At 38.4% G+C, this 26,871-nt stretch overlaps 1 protein-coding gene across 18 annotated transcripts in view; it reads right to left on the reverse strand.

The window, feature by feature from the left end:
- Positions 1 to 26,871, reverse strand: part of MYH10 (myosin heavy chain 10) — a 145,675-nt gene that overhangs the window by 69,320 nt on the left and 49,484 nt on the right. For all 18 annotated transcript variants that reach the window (XM_005597766.4, XM_005597767.4, XM_014728708.3 and 15 more), the window contains 5 exons: positions 26,504 to 26,596; positions 12,188 to 12,251; positions 10,032 to 10,130; positions 3,735 to 3,878; positions 3,394 to 3,489 (listed from right to left, as the gene is read on the reverse strand). In XM_005597766.4, the coding sequence (XP_005597823.3) occupies positions 3,394 to 3,489; positions 3,735 to 3,878; positions 10,032 to 10,130; positions 12,188 to 12,251; positions 26,504 to 26,596 (496 nt within the window). The remainder of the gene's footprint in view (positions 1 to 3,393; positions 3,490 to 3,734; positions 3,879 to 10,031; positions 10,131 to 12,187; positions 12,252 to 26,503; positions 26,597 to 26,871) is intronic.

Here is a 26,871-nt window from a genome sequence, read left to right on the forward strand (position 1 = left end):
GACACGATAAGCCTCCTGATAGGATGTACCAAGGACACATCATTTCTGTGATATTCTTACCAAAATGCATAACCTGAATTCTGTGAGAGGGAAACTTCAGACAAACCCAATTGAGGGGCATTTTCCAAAATAACTAGTCAGTACTGTTCAAAAATGTCAAGGCCATGAAAGACAAAGAAAGAGTTGAGGCACTGTTCCAGATTAAAGGAAACTAAGGAGCCATCAAAATCAAATGCAATGTGTGACCCTTGATCAGAAAAGTGGGAGAAAGTGGGAGAGTTGACAGCATTTGAACAGGACTGTAGAAGAGACAGCGGCTCACACTGTCTGTGCAGAAGAGAGAACAGCATCCATGTTAACTTCCTGCTTTTGACCATCAGATCAAGCAGTTAAGCAAGTATTAGCAGCTGGGGGATGTGACTGAAGGATACACGGGAATTTCTGTAGTAATTCTTGCGATTTTTTTCGAACTTTGGAAAAAATTTTGATACCAATTTTTAAAAACATGACGCTCACAAGACATTGGGAGTTCATCTTGAGCGACTGCCTCATAATGACTTTAAAGGCTACCAGGAAAATGAATTCCCTTATTTTATAATTCTGTCACATTTTCCACTTCTAAGCCTTATTACCCTCTTGTTTGCCATTTATGTTTGGGGGAAAAAAGTCAAATTCAATATAAAAGAGAATAATCTGTCAATTTATCTCTGAAGGCAATTCTGCAAGTCCTCTAAAGGAGGAGTGTTTAAATGTCCCAGCATTACTGGAAAACTGGCCCACTCATCCTGCTGAGTCTGACTGCACCCCGTGGTCATTTAACGTCTGTCCTCTGATCGCCTACACATTGGTGGTTAGATCTGGCGGTCTGTTTGTTGGTTTTTATTTTTGTTATTGAAGCAGGAATAATGACCCTAATCTCTCAATTCTCATTTGCTGTGTTTGTGATTTCTTTTAGGATTTTATCAAGTTTCAAACTGTCTTATGTCCGAAAGCGCAATAACTAAAAAGTGCTCTTCCTTAGTTTCACTATTGTGTATGAGAAATTTCTGTGACCAGACATAATTTTCTCTTCAGAATTTGTGGTGCCTCTGGTACTACCAGTTAATAGCTGTTTGCTATGTTTATCTCATTATTTCATCTCCACGGGGGAAAAATGGAGTGTGCAGGGATCGATATGTTAACAAAGGTAATTTGTTTCAAACTATAGTAGTATGGGCCAAATCTCTGTTTTAAAATGCCATTTTGGCACCAACATGTAAAAATGCATGGAAAATTATTGTATAATAAAATATTAATAACCTGATGAAATAAGCCAGTCACAAAAGAAATACTGTATTGATTCCACTTACATGAGGTACCTAGAGTGGTCAAACTCATAGAAACAAAGAAGAATGGTGGTCCCAAAGAAGAGGGTGATATGGGGAGTAGATTAATGGGTACAGAGTTTCAGTTTGCAAGACGAAGCGTTCTAGAGACTGGATGCATGATAATATGAACATACATTACTGAACTGTACACTTACAATGGTTAAAATGGTAAATTTTATGTTATGTGCGTTTTACCACAATTGAAAAACTTTTAAAATATTAATAACCTGAAAAACTCAGGTAAGAGATAGAAAGTTGTAATATGACTAATTCTAAAAAAACTCCAAATGTATATGCCCACTTCAAGCCCTTATCTTGATCCTGAGTCAAGCATCAGACTGAAATATATTCAAATGAAACGTCTGAGATTTGCTTCAAAATAATCCAGAGAAAGGGAAGTGGGAGGTGGTATAAACGAAACAAGACGGGCTGTGAGCTGGTGCTTGTCTCAGCCAGGTGACAAGAATGAGGGAGTTCCCTTCACTCTTCTCTCTTGTATACGTTTAAATTTTACTGGAATTAAAAAGTAAAAACTCTTACACACTGCAACATGAACAACTGTTAACTACTATTACCTAATAAAGGTAATAATTTGAGAAAAATTATTTATAGACAGTTGTAATTTTTTAAATCCTCTCAGAAAGATTTATTTTACTTCCATTATTGTTGATGTAATTAATAGGAACGAAGCAATGACACTAAGCCATTTTAGTTGTTTTTTTAAGCAATTGTTTTGTAAATGGACTAGGAAGGAAGGAAAGAAAAAAAAGAAAGAGAAAGAAAGGAAAGAAGGAAAAGAATAGAGAAAGAAAAAGGGGGGAACCCTCGGCATTATGAGGTATTTTCAGACTTTCAGGAAAATTTTCAAATGCCATATTCTATAAAATCATACGAAAAAGTAACAAATCAAGGGCATTAAAAAAGAAGGAAAAACAAAACCAACCATTATAAGCTAAGAGTTACTTTTAAAATAAGAATTAGAAAACACATCATATTATAGTCCTAAAAGTGGAAGCACATTTGCCTGCCCCGGCTTTCAGAAGAGCGACTTGATCCTCTGCTATCTAGGGGTCATTTTAAGATTTCAAAGCAAAGCTGTATACTAATCCACGCCTTGCTCTAAATCTTAAATTGCTTGATTTTAAGTCTTATTTAACCATGTGAAAGCTACATGGAGGAAGTAGGCCCAAACGTCAATTAAACTGCTTTGACTGCATGAAATATGTAACTGTCCTGGAAATCCAAAACTCTAAGATGCAAAGGCTCGGTCGGAAATGGTGACGATGAGGCATCAGGACAGAGACAGTCCTTAAAAGGGTTCCACAGAACTGACTGGTTAAGAAGCCTCAAATTGGTTACATACAAGGACTCTTTCCAGGGCAGATAATGTGATTTACGTCAGCCTTCACTGTCCATGGTGGATGTGGATGCTCATGGGAAGCAAGACAACATAGTCAGTAACCGAGCATCCTAGTCAATATGGAGATTTCCCAATTTTCTTTTTATCTCTAGACCATCAGACGCAGACTTCACAAGGCCTGCAAATACATTTTTTTGGTTCACAAACTTTTGTTCCTGACCAGTGTAAATTTAACTCCATTTTCAACATTTAAAAGCTGGAAGATTTCATACTAAAATCTAGATTTCTTTGAAAAATCAATTATATTTGGCAACAGTGGGCCTATATTCCTGGCAAGGTAAAAACCGACTGGAACTCAGCAGGTGCAGCTCCCTTTCCGAGGAGCTGTGTGGTCTCTGCAGCTTGTGTCCCCATCGTCCCCCAAGACCTAACATCTCCCAAAGCTACAGCAGAGTCTCCACCGCCACTGTCCGTCCCACCCCTTGCTCTCTTCCCTCACTGATGGAACAGACTGGCCCTATGCAGGCACACAGGGCTGCCACCCTGCTCCGCAGAGTCTCGCGGACACATGCCAGCAGTGCTTCTACGCCTGCACAGGAACATGTTCCTGGGGAACACTGCAGCAAACTGTCTAAATAGAAATAAAACTAACGCTCATCATTTTACCTGTATTTTCTGGCATGGAAGCTTGATCGGTATTTCGCTCCTTTTTGAAAGAAATATTTCCAAACTGCAGCACTGAAGACACTACTTTAAGCATTGCTTTATATTGTAATAAAAAGAAAAAAATTGATTAAAATATTGCATTAAAATGTAGCAGAGACAAATTCTGATTTATTTTGTGCCAAATTTTAGTTAAACAAAACTTTTCAGTAGGATATGTTTCAAGATTTCATAAAATTACAGGCAGTTCTCATCCGTTCCTCAATCATTTTCTAGTTTAGGTTATTTACCCCCAATTTATGTGTCTTATGAAAGTATCAGAATCTTAGAGAAATCACACATACACAGAATCTCTTCGTGAGAGAAGCCCATTATATGCATCGCTTCCATTGTCTCCTGAAAGTTATCTTTGTCTTGCTGTCCCGGAATAGGAATATAGCCATTGGAGAGAAATCTGTAGTTATTAAATCCTTCAAGGAGCAAATCAGCTAAAAGAAAATATAAAGGAATACAATTTAATGAAAAGCACATCCACATTCAAATTGGACTGACATCGCAGAAGAGCAGCAGCTCGTCATCCAATCCATAACCATTACATACTTTTTATTTCTTTATATATTCATGTTAAATATACAAACATATAGTTTCCCATTATCTGTATCAATGAAGGAAAATGATGACGTAAACCACAAAAATCTCAACAGGAGTTTTTTGGCACAGTGGTTTGCACAATATTATATTTGAAATTAGATAGCTGGAAAATCATGTTAATCTTCCAGATAACTAAACTTCATTGTTTTCACATTTAAATATTTTAGCCATCTTTTGAGGGAAAGCTTTTAAACTCATATTCTATATTCCTATCTTGGCAAGTACTTTATAGCAAACACTACAAAGTTGATATGAAGACTAAATGGACACAGACAAAGACCCAGACGTAGAAAGTGTAGCGTAGGGATCAGGCAAGTCCTGAGCCTAGCCAGCGCCCGGAAACCCTCTCTCCAAGCCAGTTTGTTTAGCGGTAAATTTGCCTTTGAGAGTGACGTGCAACACATAATAGCATGGCAGAATGTTACAATGGACACGCCCATTGACTACTCGTACTTTAGGGGCCATGAGTTAGAACAGAACTTACTCTTTCGAGAAATGTGCTCTTGAGAGCAGAAGGATGTTTTTCAGGAGTGATCAAAACTGATAATATCCCTGCAAGAGACATCCTCACGTGCTGCCAGCTTTCTCTGTCACTGGCTCTCCTGCAGAGAAGTTTTGCTGAGCACCCCATCCCTTAATTCTCAACTACATTTCATGTTATTTCGACTGGGAATTGCCCGCTTTCTTTTCCCATCTCCTTCTTTTAACACTTTTATTTATTTTTTTTTGATTCATCACTACTTCAGTGATTGCCGGTCTGAAAGCCTGAGAGTTTTCTCCTCTTCACATTACCTACTGTATAATCTTGAATTATAGCCTCTCATTGGCAATTACTCTATTTATTTGTTGCTTATTTCTTTTCCCTGCAGGTCTTTCTCTAATTAATTCAATGCTGTCAGAGATGTCTGTGGTTAGCAAAAGTCTAGACCCCAGATGAAAACAAATATTACTGTGTTTTATGTGTCTATTGTGCTATCTAGATAATATATATACTAATTACACAGAAGCAGCATTGACTTTGAGATGCAGAAGAAATCAGAAAGTTGTGCATTTTCTCCTCTCCCTCATGTATTCTGACCTAGCAGATTCTGACTCAGAACAGAGGTACTTTTCACCCTGTCCAAGTCTCAATTTCCAGTCTTTGTGATTCATGACCAAATAAATAAACAAAATCCACAAACACTGTTTCTAGTACTAGTGCAAGCATAACATATATTCAGGTGTAAATCTAGGAATAAACATATTTATTCAGCTTAATTTTATCAAGTAAATTTATTTTTTATTACTTTGATATTTATAAACATTGAAACAATTTGAATAAAAATGTGTCACTTGTCTTCTAATTTAAAATTATTTTAAAAGAAAAGAAATAAAAGTACAAAAGATAACACTACTCAAATACCTGCTACTTAAAATAAAGTAGTTATTGTACATAGAGCAACTATTAACAAATCTAAAAGGAGATATTAACAGCAACACAATAATAGTAGGAGACCTGAACACCCAACTTACATCAATGGATAGATCATCCAGACAGAAAGCCAACAAAGAAATAGTAGAATTAAACAAAAAACTAGACCAGTTGTACTTAACAGATATATATATAGAACGCTCCATCCAAAAACAACAGAAAACACATTCTTCTCAAGTACAAATGGAACATTCTCAAAGATAGACAATATACTGGGAAATAAGGCAAGCCTCAATAAATTTAAGAAGCTTGAAATCATATCCAGCATCTTTTCCGACCATAATGCTATGAAACTAGAAATTGACTACAAGAAAAAAGCTGGGAAAGTGACAAATATGTGGAGACAAACAACATGCTACTGAACAATGAGTGGGTCATTGAAGAAATTAAACAAGTAATCAAAAAATATCCAGAGATGGGCTGGCTGGGTGGGGTTGTGGTTAAGTTCGCATGCTCTGCTTTGGCAGCCCAGGATTAGTGGGTTTGATCCTGGGCATGGATCTACACACTGCTCATCAAGCCATGCTGTGGCAGCATCCCATATACAGAATAGAGGAAGACTGGCACAGATGTTACCTCAGGGACAATCCTCCTCAAGCAAAAACAGGAAGACTGGCAACGGATGTTAGCTCAAGGTCAATTTTCCTCACAAAATTTTTTTTTTTTAAAGTTAATTTAAAAAAAATCTGGAGACAAATGAAAATGAAAATACACCATACCAACTCATATGGGATGCAGCAAAAGTGGTCCTAAGAGGGAAATTCAGAGCAATACAGGCCCACGTTAAAGAACAAGAAAAATCTCAAACAAGCAATCTTAAACCACACCTAACAAGAACTAGAAAAAGAAGAAGAAACAGCCCAAAGTCAGCAGAAGGAGGGAAATAATAAAAATTAGAGCAGAAATAAAAGAAATAGAAACCAAAATAAACAGTAGAAAGGATCAATGAAACTAAGAGCTGGCTCTTTGAGAAGATAAAATTGACAAATCCCTAGCCAGACTCACTAAGAAAAAAAGAAAGAAGGCTCAAATAAATAAAATTAGAAATGAAAGAGGAGAAATTACAACAGATACCACAGAAATACAAAGGATTATAAGAAAATACTATGAAAAACTATATGCCAACAAATTGGACAACCTAGAAGAAACGGATAAATTCTTAGACTCATACAACCTCCCCAAACTGAATCAAGAAGAAATAGAGAGTCTGAACAGACCAATCACAAGTAAAGAGATTGAAACCACAAAGAAGAATCTCCTAAAAAATAAAAGTGGCTCCAGATGGCTTCTCTGGAGAATTCTACCAAACATTCAAAGAAGACTTAATACCTATCCTTCTCAAACTACTCCAAAAAAATCAAAGAAGATGGAACACTTCCTAACACATTTCACATGGCCAACATCACCCTGATCCCAAAGCCAGACAAGGAGAACACAAAGAAGGAAAATTATAGGCCGATATCGCTGATGAACATAGACGCAAAAATCCTCAACAAAATATTGGCAAACCGAATATAGCAGTACATTAAAAGGATCGTACACCATGATCAAGTGGGATTTCTACCAGGGATGCAGGGATGGTTCAACATCTGCAAATCAATCAATGTGATACATACCACATTAACAAAATGAGGAATAAAAACCACATGATTATCTTAATAGATGCAGAGAAAGCATTTGACAAGCTCCAACATCGCTTATGATAAAAATTCTCAATAAAATGGGTATAGAAGGAAAGTACCTCAATATAATGAAGGCCTTATATGACAAACCCACATCATACTCAACAGGGAAAAGCTGAAAGCCATCCCTCTAGGAACAGGAACAAGACAAGGATGCCCACTCTCACCACTCCTTTTTTTTTTGAGGAAGATTAGCCCTAAGCTAACATCTGCTGCCAATCCTCCTCTTTTTGCTGAGGAAGACTGGCCCTGAGCTAACATCCATGCCCATTTTCCTCTACTTTATATGTGGGACGTCTACCACAGCATGGCTTGACAAGCGGTGCCACGTCCGCACCCGGGATCTGAACCGGTGAACCCCGGGCCACTGAAGCGGAACAGGTGCACTTAATTGCTAAGTCACTGGGCCAGCCCCTCACCACTCTTATTCAACCTAGTACTGGAGGTTTTGGCCAGAGCAATTAGGCAAGAAAAAGAAATAAAGGGTACCCAAATCGGCAATAAAGAAGTGAAACTCTCACTGTTTGCAGATGACATGATTTTATATATAGAAAACCCTAAAGAATCCACTGGAAAACTATTAGAACTATAGCAAAGTTACAGGGTACAAAATCAACTTACAAAAATCCGTGGCATTTCTATACTCTAATAATGAAATAACAGAAAGAGAACTCAAGAATACAATCACAAAAAAAGAATAAAATATCTATGAATAAATTTAAGCAAGGAGATGGAGGAAGACCTATACAATGAAAACTTATAAGATATTACTGTAAGCAATCGGTGATGACACAAAGAAATGGAAAGATATTCCATGCACATGGATTGGAAGAATAAACAAGTTAAAATATCCATACTACCAAGAGCTATCTACAGATCCAATGCAATCCCAATCAGAATCCCAATGAGATTCTTCACAGAAAGAGAACAAAGAATCCTAAAATTCATATGGGGCAGCGAAAGACCCTGAATAGCCAAAGCAATCCTGAGAAAAAGGAACAAAGCTGGAGGCATCACAGTTCCTGACTTCAAAATATACTACAAAGCTATAGTAATCAAAACAGCACGGTCCTGGTACAAAAACAGACACACAGATTAACAGAACAAAATTGAAAGCTGAGAAATAAAACCACACATCTATGGACAGCTAATCTTCAACAAAGGAGCCAAGAACATACAATGGAGAAAGCAAAGTCTCTTCAGTAAATGGTGTTGGGAAAACTGGACAGCCACATGCAAGAGAATGAAAGTAGACCATTATCTTCCACCATACACAAAAATTAACTCAAAATGGATTAAAGACTTGAAGCTAAGACGTGAAAACATAAAACTCCTAGAAGAATATATAGGCAGTACACTCTTTGACATCTTAGAAGGTTCTTTTTGAACATCATGTCTACTAAGGCAAGGGAAGCAAAAGAAAAAATAAACAAAGAGGACTTCATCACACTACAGAGCTTCTGCAAGGCAAAGGAAATCAGAAACAAAACAAAAAGATAACCCACCAACTAGGAGAAAATATTTGCACATCATATATCTGACAAGGGGTTAATCTCCAAAATATATAAAGAACTCACACAACTCAACAACAAAAAAACAAACAATCTGATCAAAAAATGGGCAGAAGGGGGCTGGCCCCGTGGCCGAGTGGTTAAGTTCGCGCGCTCCGCTGCAGGCGGCCCAGTGTTTCGTTAGTTTGAATCCTGGGCGCGGAGATGGCACTGCTCATCAGACCACGCTGAGGCAGCGTCCCACATGCCACAACTAGAAGAACCCACAACGAAGAATACACAACTATGTACCGGGGGGCTTTGGGGAGAAAAAGGAAAAAAATAAAATCTTAAAAAAAAAAAAAAATGGGCAGAGGATCTGAACAGGCATTTTTCAAAAGAAGATATACAGATGGCCAATAGGGACATGAAAAGATGTTCAACATCACTAATCATCAGGGAAATGCAAATCAAACTACACTGAGATATCACCTTATATCCATTACAATGGCTATAATTACCAAGACAAAAAATAACAAATGTTGGAGAGGATGTGGAGAAAAGGGAACCCTTATACACTGCTGGTGGGAATGCAAACTGGTGCAGCCACTATGGAAAACAGTATGGAGATTTCTCAAAAAATTAAAAATAGAACTACCATATGACCCAGCTATGCCACTACTGGGTATTTATCCAAAGAAGTTGAAATCAACAACTCAAAGAGACTTATCCACCCCTATGTTCACTGCAGCATTATTCACAATAGCCAAGACGTGGAAGCAACCCAAGAGCCCATCGACTGATGAATGGATAAAGATGTGGTGTATACATATACAATGGAATACTACTCAGGCATAAAAAAAGACAAAATTGTCCCATTCACAACAACATGGATGGACCTTGAGGGTGTTATGTCAGGTGAAATAAGCTAGACAGAGAAAGATAAACACCATATGATTTCACTCATATGTGGAAGATAAACTAACACATGGACAATGAAAACAGATTAGTGGTTACCAGAGAGGAAGGGGGTTGAGGGGTGGGCATAAGGGGTAAAGAGGCACATTTATATGGTGACTGACAAATAATAATGCACAACTGAAATTTCACAATGTTATAAACTATTATGACCTCAACAAAATAAAATAAAATAAATAATAAAAACAAAGTCCTTATTCCATGGCTTAGAAGTTCATTTTCATTTTCTCGATTTAACCAGCTAGAATTTTGGTTTGTGTGTATAAAACCACTGTTTCCCAAAACTGTTATCTCTGTTTCTCAAAATAAATTTAATATTAAAAAAGATATTCAAATGAATATAAAACAGTAAAAATCTTTGTAACTTACACTTTAGATGTTCTCCTGCTCCAGATAACAACTGGTAGAAGATATGAAAAGTACGCTCATCTTTTGCTTGACGCACAGCACGAGATTTTTCCAGAAGGTCTGAGCAAAGGGTTAAGGGTTAAATTGAAAAGGTGGTCCTCTTGCAGTGTCTATACAAACAATTCATAAACCGTTTTCTGTCTCTGATATATATCAACTATCCTGCAATGAACCATTCTAAAAGACTGAACTTTGTAAGTGGAAAAAGAAAATACATGCAATTTATGTTTCTCACTAATCTTCTAGAATCTCTAGACTGGGAGGGAACTTAAAGATCAGAGTGTGGGGCTGGCCTGGTGGCCCAGCGGTTAAGTTTGCATGTTCCGCTTCTCAGTGGCCCGGGGTTCGCTGGTTCAGATCCCGGGTACGGACATGGCACTGCTTGGCAAAAGCCATGCTGTGGTAGGCGTCACACATATAAAGTAGAGGAAGATGGGCACGGATGTTAGCTCAGGGCCAGTCTTCCTCAGCAAAAAGAGGATTGGCAGTAGTTAGCTCAGGGCTAATCTTCCTCAGAAAAAAAATAGATCAGAGTGCTTCCCTCACCCCACTCCACTTCACCCTACCCCTAATTTGGCTTACATTCAAAGAACACAGCTCTCTATACAAAGAACTGTAAGAAGCTATAAAAAATGAAGCAGCATTGTTTAAGGCAGGAAAAGCCTTATACTATCAGAACTGTTATTACAATTTTACAAATAAGGAAACCAACGCACAAAGAATTAGTCAAAATGGTATGGGTAATAAGTGGCAAAGCTAGGAATCCAAACTTGGTTGGACTCCAAAATGTACGTGCTTAGTCACTGTACTACCCACGAGGGCCTCCCTCTCTTGAAAGCCGCCTTCTCTTGCTAGCCACCTTACATTCATCACCTCACACAAAATTTCCAAATAATGCCTTGAGATAGCTACTACCAGATTCACCACCGCCTTTCCTTCCCTGCTCTGGAGAACCGCTGCCGCCGGTACCTAGACCCTGCTGCCACCTACCCCGCCTGCGCTTCCCACAGAGCAAGCAGCCCGGCCTCCAATCAGCTCCTGCATTTCAGAGCAATGCACATCCGCCTGTGTACTCAGGGTACAGATCTGAGGCCTATTTGAGTTCTCCGTCCCCCGTGCCTTGATGCTCCTGCTGTGTCTCTGGGTCGACAGTCACACTGGGCTCTCACAGAATCTCAGATTCACTGCTGTGGAAGATGATCGCCTCTTCTGCAGCAAACCCTCCCTGGGGCCGCCAAAGTGAATTAATTCTGTGCCATATAGCCTCCATTTTAAATCGGACTATCTCAAACATATCCTCCACATTTGGAGAAAAACACATTCATATGAATTATGCTGTAACAGACCAATATGAAGAAACTCTACATCTAGTCCCCTGCCATTTTTAAGCACTTCTTGTGTTGTCTGGCTCTGAGTATAATTAGAAACACAAAATGCAGTTCTGAATGAACAGGAAAATTTTGATCTATCCCTCACCTGAGGGATAGAAACAATGTATTTCTATCACTGGAGATTATTCTAGCAAGTAATCAGAGAATTGCCAATTGTATCCTTCCTATTCAGGATCATTTCTATTTTATTACCTCCTTAATCAAATTAATTATATACCTATCATTTCTTAAGGCCATTCTATGTATTTGACTTCTTTTTTCTCTAGTTTTATTCTGCTTAACACTAACTGAAATTACTTTAACTCTGTACTTTTAGAAGGCTTGTTTCAATGGGTACATGCTCACCCCACCAATATCAGAAGCGAATGGTAAAAAATGGGCTAACAAAAACTGAAGAGCAGTTCAACATGACAGTTTTCACTTAAACGTCCTTACAGCACACACCCATTTCCTGGGTTGACGTACAGGTAGGCAATCTTCACCTCCGTAGGACTCTCCATTTCCCCAGCCATGTCAATAGGTTATGACTTGGTGTTAAAAACAACAACAGAACACCACTTTGGAGTTAATATTCAGTAGTTGAAAGTATCTGAACAAGTCACAATCTCTCTGGGCTTAAGTTTTATCATCTGGATAATGGGAGAGATACCATAGAGCACTGACATGAGGCTGCAGGAAGATGAAATCATTCTTCATTTTGGATTATGCGATTATGAAAAAGGATACATGTTTCAATGTTGGCCCCAACGATATAGCCAGTTACATCAAAGTTGATCCGAATAAACTTCCCCTGAAAATAAATTACAAAGAGAAAATTGAAAATAAATAAAGACATAGAGGATTTAAACACTATAATAAAACACTAAGCTAATGCGCCCTGCCAAGTATCCATGAACTAGTTACAAAAATGGATTTTAGATATTGCTCCGAATAAAAAGAAAAAGCTTCAACAAATTTCAAGAAAGTAGCAATAGGACAGGATACCTTCTCGGGCTATAACATAATAAAAACGAAACCCTAATCATTTAGAACTTTTTAAAAGCTCTCCTAAATAATCTGAGATATGAGAGATTTTAATAGCTTTATAGGTGCATTATATTCAGTCCTATAATGATAGGTTTGAAAAACTGAATAACATAGATGATTTCCTAGGAAAACAGAAATCCAATCAAGAAAAAAACAAGAGAAAACTTGAATAGACCATAATCACAAAAATAATGAAATGTAATTTCTTCTTTAAAAATGATAAATTGGTCTTATGAAACCATTTTGCAAATTCCTAAGGAATATTTAATTGAGTTACTACATAACCGTTTTAGGGAAAGAGAAAATAGTGATTATTTCATAATTCTTTTATAAAGTTATCATAACGCTGAATACCCAAACTGGTAGATATAAAAAAGGGAAAGCAAAATAAAAGCTAATATCTTACTTACAAATATAGATACAAAAGACCAAACTAAAAACTCTGTAAAACAAAGAAACGTAACAATGACCAAGAATGGCTTCCTCCAGGACTGCCAAGGACTGACACCAGGAGAACAGCAAAGAGACTGGGGGGCTTTCTTTGTGGAAACGGACAAGCTGATTCTAAAATTCATAGGGAAATGAAAAGGATCCGGAAAAATCACAATAATTTTGAGAAAGAAGACCAGAGCTCGAGGACTCACACTTTTCTATTTCAAAAAGCTATAAATTTATTAAGTCAGTGTGGAATCAGTGTAAGGATAGAGATACAGATCAATGGAAAAGAATAGAGTCCAGAAATAGACCCCGCACGTACAGTGAATTCATCATTAACAAAGTTGCCAAGGTAATTTAACATGGAAAGGACCAATCTTTTCCAACAAATGGTGCTTGAAAAACATGCAAAATGAAACTAGACCTTTACATCACACCATACACAAAAGTTAACTCAAAACAGAACATAGACCTAAGCCTATTGTATGAGCTAAAACTATAAAACTTCTAAAAGAAAACAGGAGAAAATCTCTATGATCTTAAGTTAGCCAAAGATTTCTTAGATAGAATGCAAAAAGCATGAACCATAAAGTAAAACATTGATAAACTAGATTTCATTAATTAAAACTTCTGTTCTTCAAAAGATACTGTAAAGAAAATGAAAAGAGGGACTGGCCCCGTTGCCAAGTGGTTAAGGTCACGCGCTCCGCTACAGCAGCCCAGGGTTTTGCTGGTTCGGGTCCTGGGCGAGGACATGGCACTGCTCATCAGGCCATGTTGAGGCAGCGTCCCACGTTCTGCAGCTAGCAGGACCCACAACTAAAATATACAACTATGTACTGGGGGGATTTGGGGAGAAAAAGCAGAAAGAAAAAAAAAGAAAAAAAAGAAAATGAAAAGAGAAAGCACAGACTGGCAGAAAATATTTGCAAAACACATATCTGATAAAGGACTTGTTCCAAGAATATATAAAGCACTCTTAGACCTCATTAACAAGACAAACACCCCAATAAAAAAATTGGATGAGAGATTTAAACAGATATTTCGTCAAAAAAGACATGTAAATGGTCAATAAATATATGAAAAGAGGGGCCGGCCCTGTGGCCAACTGGTTAAGTTTGCGCGCTCTGCTTTGGCAGCCCAGGGTTTTGCCACTTTGGATCCTGGGCGCCAGCCTAGCACTGCTCATCAGGCCATGCCGAGGTGGCGTCTCATATAGCAGAACTAGAAGGACCCACAATTAGAATATACAACTATCTAACTCGGGGGCTTTGGGGAGAAGAAGGAAAAAAAAAAGATAGGCAACAGATGTGTTAGTTCAGGGCCAATCTTTAAAAAAAAATATATATACATATATATATAAAAAGATGCTCAATATCAACAGTGATTAGGGAAATACAAATTAAAATGGCACAATGAGATAAGACTACATACCCACTAGAATGGCTAAAATTTTTAACAAAGACCAGCAAGGATACGGAACAACTAGAACTCTTATACAACCCCAGTAAGAATGTAAAATGGTATAGTCACTTTGGAAAATGGTTTGCCAGTTTCTTATAAAGTTACATATAAATTACCATATGACCCAGCAACTCCACTCCTAGGTAGTTACCCAAGAGAAATGAAAGCATGTGTCCACACAAAGACTTGCACACGAATGTTCAGAGCCACTTTATTCTTAACAGCCCCCAGATCGAAATAACCCAAATGTCCATCAAGTGGTAGATGGATAAAGAAACTGTGGTATATTCATACATGGAATACTACTGAGCAATAAAAAGGAACAAACCAAGAATACACCAAACAACGTGAATGGATCTAAAAAGCATTATGCTGTGTGAAAGAAGCTAGACATAAAACACTACACACTATATGACTCCATCTACTTGACACTCTAAAGAAAACAACACTATAGGGACAGACAATAGACCAGTGGTTGTCGGGATTAGGGGCAGGAGGAGGGAACTGACTACATAAAGGCCAAAGGAAACTTTCTGGAGTAATAGAAATATTCCCTCTCTGGAGCATGGTGCTGACTACACCACCATAAACATTTGTACAAACCCATCAAACTGCACACTTAAAAAGGGTGAACTTTACTGTATGCAAAATATAACTCAAACCTATTTTAAAAAATAACCATGGGAAATATCTTAGGACTCCTTATAAATGCCAATTTAAAAAATAGAATTAAACATCTATTCCTCATATTTACCATAAACTTATTAAATTAAACATGTGACTTCCTCACTAAAGTGAAAAATCTTGCTTTACAGTCTTCTCCTTACATCTCCGCCCAACCTGCCCGTTCTCTCACCCACTACTTTAGGACACTTCTCACCTTCCCAACGTTATTTTTTCAGTGTACAAAAATGAGTAGAAAAAATGAGTAGTCAGCATTGGGATGCTACCACAGAAATTTTCAAACTATATTTTATTGTATGTAAATTATATCTCAACAATGTTGATTTTCAAAAATGAAAAAGAGGATAATTTTCTAAAATCAATAATCTATCATATTTTTTTGCTCAATATTAAGGAAGATAAGGTGAAGAGAGAATGCACATGAGGAACTTGGGGGGAAAATTCCTATTACTAATTTCCTGCTTGAGGAGGAAGAACCTGTGATCAGCTCACACGAATAAATTCTACCTCAGGTACACAATGAGCAGCTCCTTTCTCACTCCTCTTGGTTCTCTCCTTCACCATTTCCAAAGTGTCCTTTTAACTCTGCCCCACCCAAATGTAAATACTCAATTTCACGTTATCTAAAAGCCTTGCTCTGCACAGGAAATGCACGGCTAGTCTGACACACCAACAGATGTGCACTCCACTTCAGGTGCCACTGAACCCTAAAGTGCTTAAGAGGGAGGTGATGAGCACGATTCCTGTTAGAAGCAAAGGCATTTTGTGACAAATAGCCTCTTACCACCTCTGAAACAGTCATGTATAAAAAGCTACTCACTACACAATGAATTATCAAAACACTGGCTAAACCAAGAACCCTCTGGACATGGGTCTAACAGATATAACTGAGTGTATGTGGACAACAGAATAGAATATACGAAACTGGAGTGTCCCTGGGAAATTAGGATGGTGTAAGTCACCAACGCCTGGACGCCCTTAGCCTGAAAGCTGATCTTCTATCACCAAACTTAACAAGGCAATTTAAATTCCACCAGAGACTACAGTGCAAATCCATCTCTCAGAGGCTGCCTGACTGCCAGTGGTGGGCATTTAGCATTTTTATTTTATGGAGAATTTGTTAATTAAGAGTCACATAAAAACAATAGTTTGTTTGCTTGTTTGGCTGGTTTTGTTTTACAGAGAGGAGACTTTTGTTTGAATGTTTTTTTTTAAATGAGAGAAAAATTTTCTCTCCTCTTGAGACAGGCTCTCGTGATATCACGTAAGTACTACTTTTGTATGAATAACAATTTTACGTAAATAATATGATTATGGTAGTGAGAGATACTAATCGAATGCCCTCAAACTAAAGTAGAACCGTGAGGCTGTGCTCTTCAATCAGCTGAGGAAGAGCGTGGTGGGGGCACTTCCAAAGGACTGCGGGGCACTGTGGGAACAGCGGAAGGCGTCACGGAAACAGAGCTGTTGGAGCTGAGCCATCTACCAAGTGTATTAGTTTGCTTCAAGCTAAAGGGTAATTTAAAAGGACGTTTGATGCTTGATTACTTTCAAGCTCTTTTAAAATAAAACTACTACAAGGAGTAGTAGTCCTTGATACATTGCAATCTGCTTTCCACCTCTAAGGAAGACTCTCCATTATTTTCAAGAGATACAATGTTCTGGGCTAACAGCAATTCAAAGCAGCAAGTACAGGCACCCTTATTCTCTTCTGCCAATAGGTTCTCACTTATTATTGCCCTTGCATTGCCAGAATGCGATTCTTGAAGAATATTTAAAAGCTTTGACAGCTCATAATTTTGTTACAGAGAAAAAGACCTTATTTTGCTGCATCATTTCCATTCTTAGGTTTACAAGCACCAATTAGAATGGTCAATACATTGAATTTCTTCATTTCTACATCATCTATTTCTTTCCAATAATTTTTGTACATGCATCTGCCTTCAGCATTTGTCCAATTAAGAAACCACACCAGATAAATTTTTGTACACAAACATGACACAAGATGAAAGAAAACTGTCACATGTCCGTTTATCAAAACAGACAGTCCAGGTTCTTGTTGCAAAATACTAAGTAAGGAAGTCCTTCCTATTGAATGAGTAGCTGGATGCTAATGCCATATTTCCTGTCTGTCATTAGAAATATATTGTTCTGGGCGGCCCAGTGGTGCAGGATTTAAGTTTGTGTGCTCCACTTTGGTGACCTGGGGTTTGCAGGTTCAGATCCTGGGCGCAGACCTGGCACTGCTCAAGCCATGCTGTGGCGGCATCCCACATAAAATAGAGGAAAATTGGCACAGATGTCAGCTCAGGGACAATCTTCCTCACACACACAAAAAAGAAAGAAATATACTGTTACGGAGTTTGAGAAAATTCTAGGCTATCATCTGAAGACTCAACCTGAGACTTCACTTATAGAATCGATTTCATTGTCATCATTAGTCTATAGCACTAGCTGTCTCTTTGTATTCATCTTCTGATTCATCTAATACTTGTGAAATGCTTTCCTCTATCAATTTTCTTCTCTTTGCAATTATGGGTAGAAAATGAAAACTTCTGACTTTTCACTGAAAGCTAAAAGTAGACTATGAAGATGCTATCTCTAGTCTTCTTTCATACCTTCTTGAAAGATCAGCAATACTTTGGACAATACAATAAGCAAACCAAAGGATGGCACAATAGTCACTATTGTAGGTAGCATCCTTCTAGGCAATTCCATTATTCTTATTATTTTAATCTTTTTAAAAATCATTGGGAATAAGTGATGAGTAATGATGAATCAATTCCAAGGATGATGAAATAGCAAAATGTTTTAAGATATAAAAAAAATAAGATCACTAATACCCCAGAATGTATCTTAGATTTATAAGGTGGTCCAATGGATTCATATGGTAATTACAAGAGAGAATGAGTTTTATTCTGTTTTAAAAACAAGTCAGTTATGTCTTTCTTCTTTGGAAGATCCCTGACAAAGAATAAAATTCAAAAACTATCAGTCCTCATAAGTAAAACTGCTCAAAAAAGTAACTCAAAAACTAAAATCAGTTCTTGGTCTTATATTGAGTGTTAAAATTCTCTATAAATTTTTAGTAGCCACATTACCTATACAAAACCTTATTGAATTAATAAAAAATTGCTATTTTAAGAGACAGTAGTCAGGGCCGGCCCAGTGGTGCAGCAGTTAAGTGCGCACGTTCCGCTTCAGCGGCCTGGGGTTCGCCAGTTCGGATCCCGGGTACGAATATGGCACTGCTTGGCAAGCCATGCCGTGGTAGGTATCCCACATATAAAGCAGAGGAAGATGGGCATGGATGTTAGCTCAGGGCCAGTCTTCCTCAGCAAAAAGAGGAGGATTGGCAGATGTTAGCTCAGGGTTAATCTTCCTCAAAAAAAAAAAAAAAAGAGAGAGAGACAGTAGTCAAAAGACAATGTTACCACTTCAAAGCTGCAAAGAATACACTGCCAACATAACTGCTCAAGCAAATACTTTCTCAAACTTCATATCAAAATCATATGGTATCATCTAATTCTTACTGAAGAAAATATTTCACTTTAAAAAGTTTGTTATATCCAGTAATACAAACTTTCAGCTTTCAACAACATGCCTAACTTCTTTATTATGTACATATTAACGTGCTGATTAAGATTTTAACTTCTTAGACTATTTCCTATTCCTTTTCTTTACCACCCTAAATTACAAGTTCAAAATTCATTAAACAAAAAAAATTCTTGGGCAATAAGACAAAGTTATTATACTGATAACTTTGAACTCTAATAACTTTAAAATCTAAAAGGTAACACTATTCACTTTATACTTAGTGAATTTATTTTTGCCTTACTTCCTGGGAAAGTATAAAATAAGAAAGGAAGTTAGATTCAAAGGAGAAATGGAAGAAAACTAAGGCTTTAGCCTTCTAAACAGGTAACCTAAAAAGCAATGTCCCAAAATAGTTTAGACGTGGGATCACTTAACTTGGCTAAACAAGCAAAGCCACCAACATACAACATCTAATTTCCTCATCAGTTCCCCAGCCAAAGCAGGTCCCTTTCCTTTCCATAGCCAGTGTCCACAGTTGCTCCAGCCACTATGGCTAGTGGCAGAGAAATGTCTTTTGGCTACATGAAAACGGCCAGGGAGAGAAATATAAGGGGACAGAATGAGGGAAGGGATGGGGCTGTAGAAGCCTGTGGTGTGGGGAGGAGGTAGAGTGGACTGGGGTGTCCCTCCAACCCTCCTCCCACCCCAGCTGCTCTATACATACCCAAAAGAAACTAGCATCTCTGAAAACAACACATGTAGTCACTAATAACTCTTGGTTATAAGCCAGAGCTCTAAACTTGATTCTGTTTTGAAATACTTTAACAAAACAAAAAACCTTATAAAGTTGAAAATTATCAACTCTCTATGCTAAGCAACACTCACATTCAGCTCTTTTATGAGATATACACAAACACTCTGACAACAACATGACAAAGTGAAATTTCAGAACCAAAAAGAAATACTTTACTGAATATCCCTGAACAATCTAAGATTTAAGTATTCCCCTTAATGTTGGAGCCAGCCCTGGTGGCCTAGTGGCTAAAATTCAGCACTCTCACTGACACCAGGTTCGTTTCCCAGTCGGGGAACCACACTACCGTCCCTCAGCTGTCACATTGTGGCAGCTGTGTGTGGCTGTGATGCTGAAAGCTATGCCATCAGTATTTCAAATACCAGCAGGGTCACCCACAGAGGACAGGTTTCAGTGGAGCTTCCAGACTAAGACAGACTAGGAAAAAGGACCTGATCACCCATGTCCAAAACATTGGCCATGAAAACGCTGTGAACAGCAGTGGAGCACTGTCTGATGTAATGTGGAAGGTGAGAGGATGGCGCAGAAAGACCGGGCAGGGCTCCACTCCGCTGTTCCCCTCTGGGCTCCCCTTTGACACAGGTCGCTAGGAGTTGGAATTGACTCAATGGTACTAATAGCAATAACTTAAAGTTGGACGCCCTGGCAAATTAGGTAAGAAGTAGACCATGGGATATGAAGTCACTTCAGTATTAGACAGCCTTAGGGGTCAGGGAAGAAGAGGGAATAAAATCTTTAAGTTGAAAAGCTTTTTCCTCACATATATAATAAATACTCTTCCAGAATTAACATTTTTATTAAAATACAAATCTAGATTAAAGTGGATAAGTAAAGAGTTCTACTTTTACGTGTGTCCTCTAATCTTTTAAACATTATGTGAAGAGATTTATGGTGGAAATGCCTTCTCTATGTTTGATTTCCATATAGATCAGATTATGGTACTCAGAATATTCAACCAGAATTTCACCAATGAAACAAAGAAAAAGAAATAGAAAAATAGGATAAGACTATTATGCATTAATTATAGAATATGCATCTTGACGTCACACACACGATGTGTACCAATCTAAGAGCTGAGACGCTTACTACAAGAGTTCTGACTGGCAAAGACAGCTAGAGTCCTCTCTCCTATGTAAAACAGAAATTAAGAATTTCATTTAAAAGATGCGATAGGAAAACCTGGAAATTTTGATACTAACAAGAAAATAAGAGGATAATTACCTTATTTAAAGATTCTTGTTCTTTCTGAATCAATATTGATTTTCTGGAACTTTTCCTGGGGTGGTTACAAAGTATCTGTAGTAAGTAAATCTAGATTGATTGTTAGCAACTTACTCCAGGGGCAATGCAGGTTTGATTCATGCTCTGAAAATATTTCTCCCCTTCCTACTTGGTAAAGTTGTTACAAGATCTGTCACTTACTTTAAAACATCCAAGCATAGACAGTATGCTATGTGTGTGTGTTAGTTTATTCCACTAAAAATCTCCACTCTGGAGGCCGCTATTTGCCCAAAGTGGGAAAACCCATCCTAGAAGTAATTAGATAGGATTTAATCCAAAGGCCCAATGGCTGTTTTATTTATTCATTTTTAATTTTTTTTTTTTAGTGAGGAAGATTGTTGCTGTGCCAATCTTTCTCTGTTTTGTATGTGGGATACCACCACAGCATGGGTTGATGATAGGTGTGTAGGTCTGTGCCCAAGATCCGAAACTGCGAACCCCAGGCCGCTGAAGCAGAGCACACAAACTTAACCACGAGGCCAGCCCCCGAGATGGCTATTTTAAATGCTTCAGATATCTTAATGTCCAACTACACCAGAAGCCTTGTTAATTAGTAAAATGAGTTTTCATGTGAACTAGGTGGCCTCGTTACTTAGTATAACGGATATTAGAAATTCCTGGGGTAAAATGAGTGGCATGAAGAGACACAGACTGATTGGAAACACAGACACCCCTACTCTGGTGTGAACAAGGTATTAAGACCCCAGAAAGCGCAGAGGCTGCAGTGTTTTGGGAAGGCTGCCTAAGGCTCAATTCTAAAATGGTTCTGTGTGCAGCCACTGATTTGCAAGCTGCTGGTTGCCTGGTGCGGACCAAATTCTGTCTCTGACGCTGTCACATCTGCCTCAGTAAATCTTTGGGGAAAGGTTAGGTGAGAGAACTTCAGAGAGACAGAGCAGGGACCACATTCAGTCTACTTTAAAAACCGTTTTTAGGGCATGCTTGCTAATACACCTATGTGAGGGCAGAATTCTAACCTGCTTTCACTGTAACCTGGGAGCCAGGCGGCAGCGAGGACACCTGGAGCCTTTACTGAGCTCTAACCATTGGAGGCTAATCACTACCAAAAGGTACATAATAACTGGGAACCGCCCAATCGGCTTAAACCAGTTTGCAAAAAGGAAAAAAAAAGGATTTGAGCAAATATAAAAAGCGATTCTTACTAAAACTTTCTGAGGGAAGATGTATCTGCTGATACAATCATTTTGAAATGGAAGTCCCTGTTTTTAAAGTTTCATTACAAGAGATTCATTTTACACAATCTCCTCCATCTGGAATGCATTTGACTTCTCCATAAACAGAGAACTGGACTAACTGTGAACGATTATTTTCATAAGGGTAATGCTCTCCTAAAGAATCCCCTTTAATACAAACCATACGCTAGCATCTTTGAAAGAAAAGCTCTTCTCAGGAAATTACTCCTCTATATCAGATCAAAGAAATGGAAACAAATGGATTCTAAAGCTTATGGAGTTTATAGTTTCAAATATTTTCACTGCAAGCATGTGGTTTGTAAATAATGACTACATGAAACTTCACTGTACACACAAAGTGAACAGTATCATGTACAACACCAATCCCAACCCAAGGCCTGGCCTGTTCACGGAGCCACCGCCTCCCACATATCTCCTACCCATGCTTCTAAAACTGGGGCATGCATACGCTCAGAGGGTCCACCATATGGAACACACTTCCTGGGCTCAACTGTACACTATGGTGTGAGGTTGAAAATATATTAAAGCTACAACCCAAATGAAGGCAAGCTCTATGAGGCTAGGGCCTCTGGTGTGTCCACTGATATATTCTCAGGGCCTAGAAGAGTGCCCAGCACTCAGCAGGCAACCGCATTTTAACTAAATGGAGTCCATAAATACACCTGCTACGTACTTACACATGTGCAAGGCGGAGTGTCAAGAACTAGGTAGGACCCAGAGAACAAGATAGATAAGGTCTCTACTGTCAGAGATCCTACATTCTAGCAGGAGAGAGAGGGCATCAATAAGCAGAGGAATTAATTACAGATTGTGAAAAGTACTATGAGGGAAATCACAGGACAGGGCGATAGAGAACAGTAGAGGAAACCTCCTCAGATGGGGTTTTAGATAGGTGTTTAGGAGAGGGAGCAGGAGAAATGTGGACAGATTTGAAATACATTCTGGAAGCATAACCAACAGGACTCACTCCTGGCTGAGCCATGGGCCAGGAAAAAGAGGCTGAATAGAGGAAGATTCCTAGGTATTTTATTTTTCTGGGTTTTCGTTGTTTTTATATTTTGTTTTGAGCTTAAGCAACTAGGTGATCTGATGGCACCATTTACTGACATAAGACTTAAAGGAACAAACTGTGAACAGAAAAGAGAAAGTTCCATTTGGAATATGTTAACTTTGAGCAATTTGTTAGACCTCCAGATGGAGATAACAAGTAAGCAGCACAGTGCCTGACGACGAAAAGGTGCTTAATAGTTAACTCAACTGCACACGAATAAGAACATCGCCTTAATCAAAACTTTTTTCTAAAAAGACTAACTTTTAATATATTATGCTGAGCATACTTAAAGATTATTATACAGTTGTACAGGCACTTTGGAAGGTGGAAGCTCATCTGAAACAGGTTTTGTTGTGAATTTAGATTGGATGGGTATTCGTGCCAAAATCAATCTTGCTGAAAAACAATCTAAGAAATTCCTCCTACCAGTAGAATGTAAAACAAGCTCCTACCAGAATTATTTATGTCAACCTTTGGAATAGGAGGTGTAAATAACAAGCATTAAGGAGACTCACGTATAGTAACTACTTTGCAAATAAATTTCAAAAAGAGATTACCTTAATTTAGACTATAATTTAAAGAAACAAGCTAGAGCAGGGTTTCTCAACCTTGACATAACTGACATTTTGGGGTGGGTAATTCTTTGTTGTGAGGCCTGTTCTGTACATCATAGGATGTTCTACAGCATCCTTGGCCTCTACCCACTGGATGCCAGACGTATACTACTACCCATCCCCCCAGCTGCACAATCAAAACTGTCTCCAGACACTACCACATGTCTCCTGGGGGGCCCTCAATAGAGAACACTGATCTAGAGTAATGAAAATTACAGATTATAATCTACGTATGTCAATATGGAAATCTCTCTAATGATTTGTGGTGGCCAACTTCCAAGATGGCCTCAATAACGGCTACCTTCTGGTATTCATGTCATCGTGTAGTCTCTTCCCACATGTATCTGGGTTGGTCTGTGTGACCAACACAGTACACCAAAGGGATGGTATGTGACTTCCGAGATGGGGCCAAAAAACCACTATGTGGCTTCTGTCTTGCTCTCTCTTGGATCACTTGCTTTGGGGGACACCAGATGCCGTGTCATGAGCAAACATCCTGCAGAGAAGACTTTGAGGTGAGGAACTGAGGCCTCCTGCCAACAGCTACCTGGGTAAGCTTGGAAGGAGATCTTCCAGCTTCATCAAGCCTTCAGAAGACTGCAGCTCTAGCCAACAACATCTTAACGACAACCTCATGAGAGACCCTGAACCAGAACCACCCACCACACAGAACTCTGCGATAATAAATGCTTTAAGTCACTAGGTTTTAGAGTAATTTGTTACACAGCAATAGATAACTAATGCAGAATTATACTTCTTTCTGTCCCACACACAAAAACCCTGGCAGGCAGATGAATCCTTACCACTTAGTAACAGAATCACTACATTCTTTACCAAAGGACACAAATGACTGGTTAGTAGCAATTTATCTTTTCCAGGCAAAAATGAGACAAATGAGCACAAAACTGCTTCTCCTGAGTTTAAAGTGTGGTTTGGGGGGGGGGGAAATCAGAACAGACTGGTAACTTGATTTATGTGGTAAAATAAAACATTTTCCACTAAGAAGTCCTTGAAAATCTTCACAGGGATTCACATACCAAAGCTGGTAGCTCACTGTGTCTTCTATCCCATGATACAGCCACTAAACATAGGGCTTCCAGTAGGAAGAATTTAAGATTTAATTGTGGCTCAGGCTCAATGCTGACGATCCACAGAATGACAGACAGTCCATAACCAAAGCTAAGTCTCCCCAGATCTTTTAGAAATCCAAAAGTCACAGCCAAGCTTTCTACTGACACAGGCACATTTGTTATCCCACTTTGTAGATAAAAAGCTAAAATAATTACTAAACAAACTTAGACTAAGTGACTCTTAATTTTATCATACTAGGAAGAAACAATGCTCCAAGCCAATAGATCCCTATTTCCCACAGAACTTGGAAAGCCTCTTGCACTTAAACTATCTCTATGGGTGTTATGGGCTGAACTGTGTTCCCCCCGCTCCAATGCATACATTGAAGTCCTAACCTCTGGGACCTCAGAACACAGCTGTATTTGGAGATAGGGTCTTTAAAGAGGTAATTAAGTTAAAATGAGGTCACTAGGGAGGGCCCCAAACCAATATGACCAGTGTCCTTTAAGAAGAGAAGAAGAGAACACAAACACACACAGGGGGAAAACCATGTGAAGACATAGGGAGACGGCTGTCTGCAAGCCAAGGACAGAGGCCTCAGAAGAAATCAATATTCTGCCAATACCTTCATCTCAGACTTCTAACCTCCAACTGTGAGAAAATAAATGTCTGTTGTTTAAGCCCCCCGGTCTGTGGGCCCCTGTTTGCTGTAGCAGGCCCAGCCCACTCAAACAGAGGGTCATCCAGCCACCTGTGTGTTTACTGGGTCCTCTGGGATCCCAAATCTGGTTGCTTCCAAAGAAACCATGCCACCAGAAACTACCATGAAGACTATGACGGTACATTCCCAGAGTAAACGAGTATGTCACAATGATACTAGATCCCCAAAAATTATCCATCAAGGAATCATTAGAATTGAAGTCTCTTTTATTTTGGCCTTCTTAACTTTTACAAATACTTCTAATACAGGAGGAAGGGGGAGAAACATTGAATTAACTCAAACAATGTTAAGTAGAAACAACTGAAATTAAAGAACCTCTGTCCAATCTGACTGTGGAAAGGGTTACTGAATCCTAATGACTATAATCCAGGGCAAGAGTTACTGAAGGAAAGCCCATTTTGCTAAATGTGGGTTTAGAGATGTTTTGCCATTAAAGTGTCAATTCTGAGCAGCTGGAATGGGAAGGCAGTGTCCTTAAAGTAATTTTGATCTGGCTACCACTTAGGATAATATTCACAGGCAAACTGTTAGAGCTGGTCAAACTGAGGGAGAAGGTAAAGCTTTCAATGAATTAAGATAGTTGAACAGCTGAGAAGAATTTTTAAAGAGACGTAATAGTAGTTAAAAATTATTCTGAAGTCCATATCCCACAGAAACAGCAAGGTATGAAAAGTACAATTTACTACACTGAATCCCAAATTCATTTGTTGAGTATTCACTATGGCCAGTGCTGTGTCAAGTGCTCAACATGCATCTCGTTCCCACGCCAACCTCGTAACAAGTATTATACATCATCCCCCAGCAAAGGTGAAGAAGTAAGTTCAGAGAGGTTCTATAATTACGTATCCAGACAATAATATATAGTTATATACTTATACATAATAAATATATGATTAAATTATTTTCACATCTTTTTCTCTTTTTTTTTTTTTGCTTTTTAAAATGTGGCTACTAGAAACTTAAAAATTACATGTGATTTGCATTACATTTCTGTTGGACAGTACTGTCCTACACTATATCTATTAGCTTCTCTCTAGAATCTACGAAGAAAAGTACTCAATTTGCTTAATCACAATAAACAATTAACTAGCAATCTGAGGAATTAAAAGTTTCTGGTACTTTGAACTTACAAAACGAGATGAGTTATCATTTTTCACAGTCTTCGCATTTCCAAATGATTCCAGAATTGGATTTGCTTGCAAAAGCTGCCGTTCAAGTTCCCCCTAAAAGACATTACACATATACACACACATAAATAAAAGCAGATGTATGATAATCTATTGTCTTTACCCCAGTCCTCAGGGAAAAAACAAGACAAAACAAAATACTGCCTCTTTTCCTTATTCTTCCATTTGTTTGCCACCCAGCAAACGTTTTGGCTTTATTCTTGTTCATAATAGGCTCTGCTAAAGGAAAAAAATTAGCATCTATGAAGTGTCCACAAGGAGAAGAACATGTCACATGGAACAGAGAAGATAAATTTCAAGACAGGGCACAT

Source organism: Equus caballus, chromosome 11 (assembly GCF_041296265.1).
Source record: "Equus caballus isolate H_3958 breed thoroughbred chromosome 11, TB-T2T, whole genome shotgun sequence".
NCBI lineage: Eukaryota > Metazoa > Chordata > Mammalia > Perissodactyla > Equidae > Equus > Equus caballus.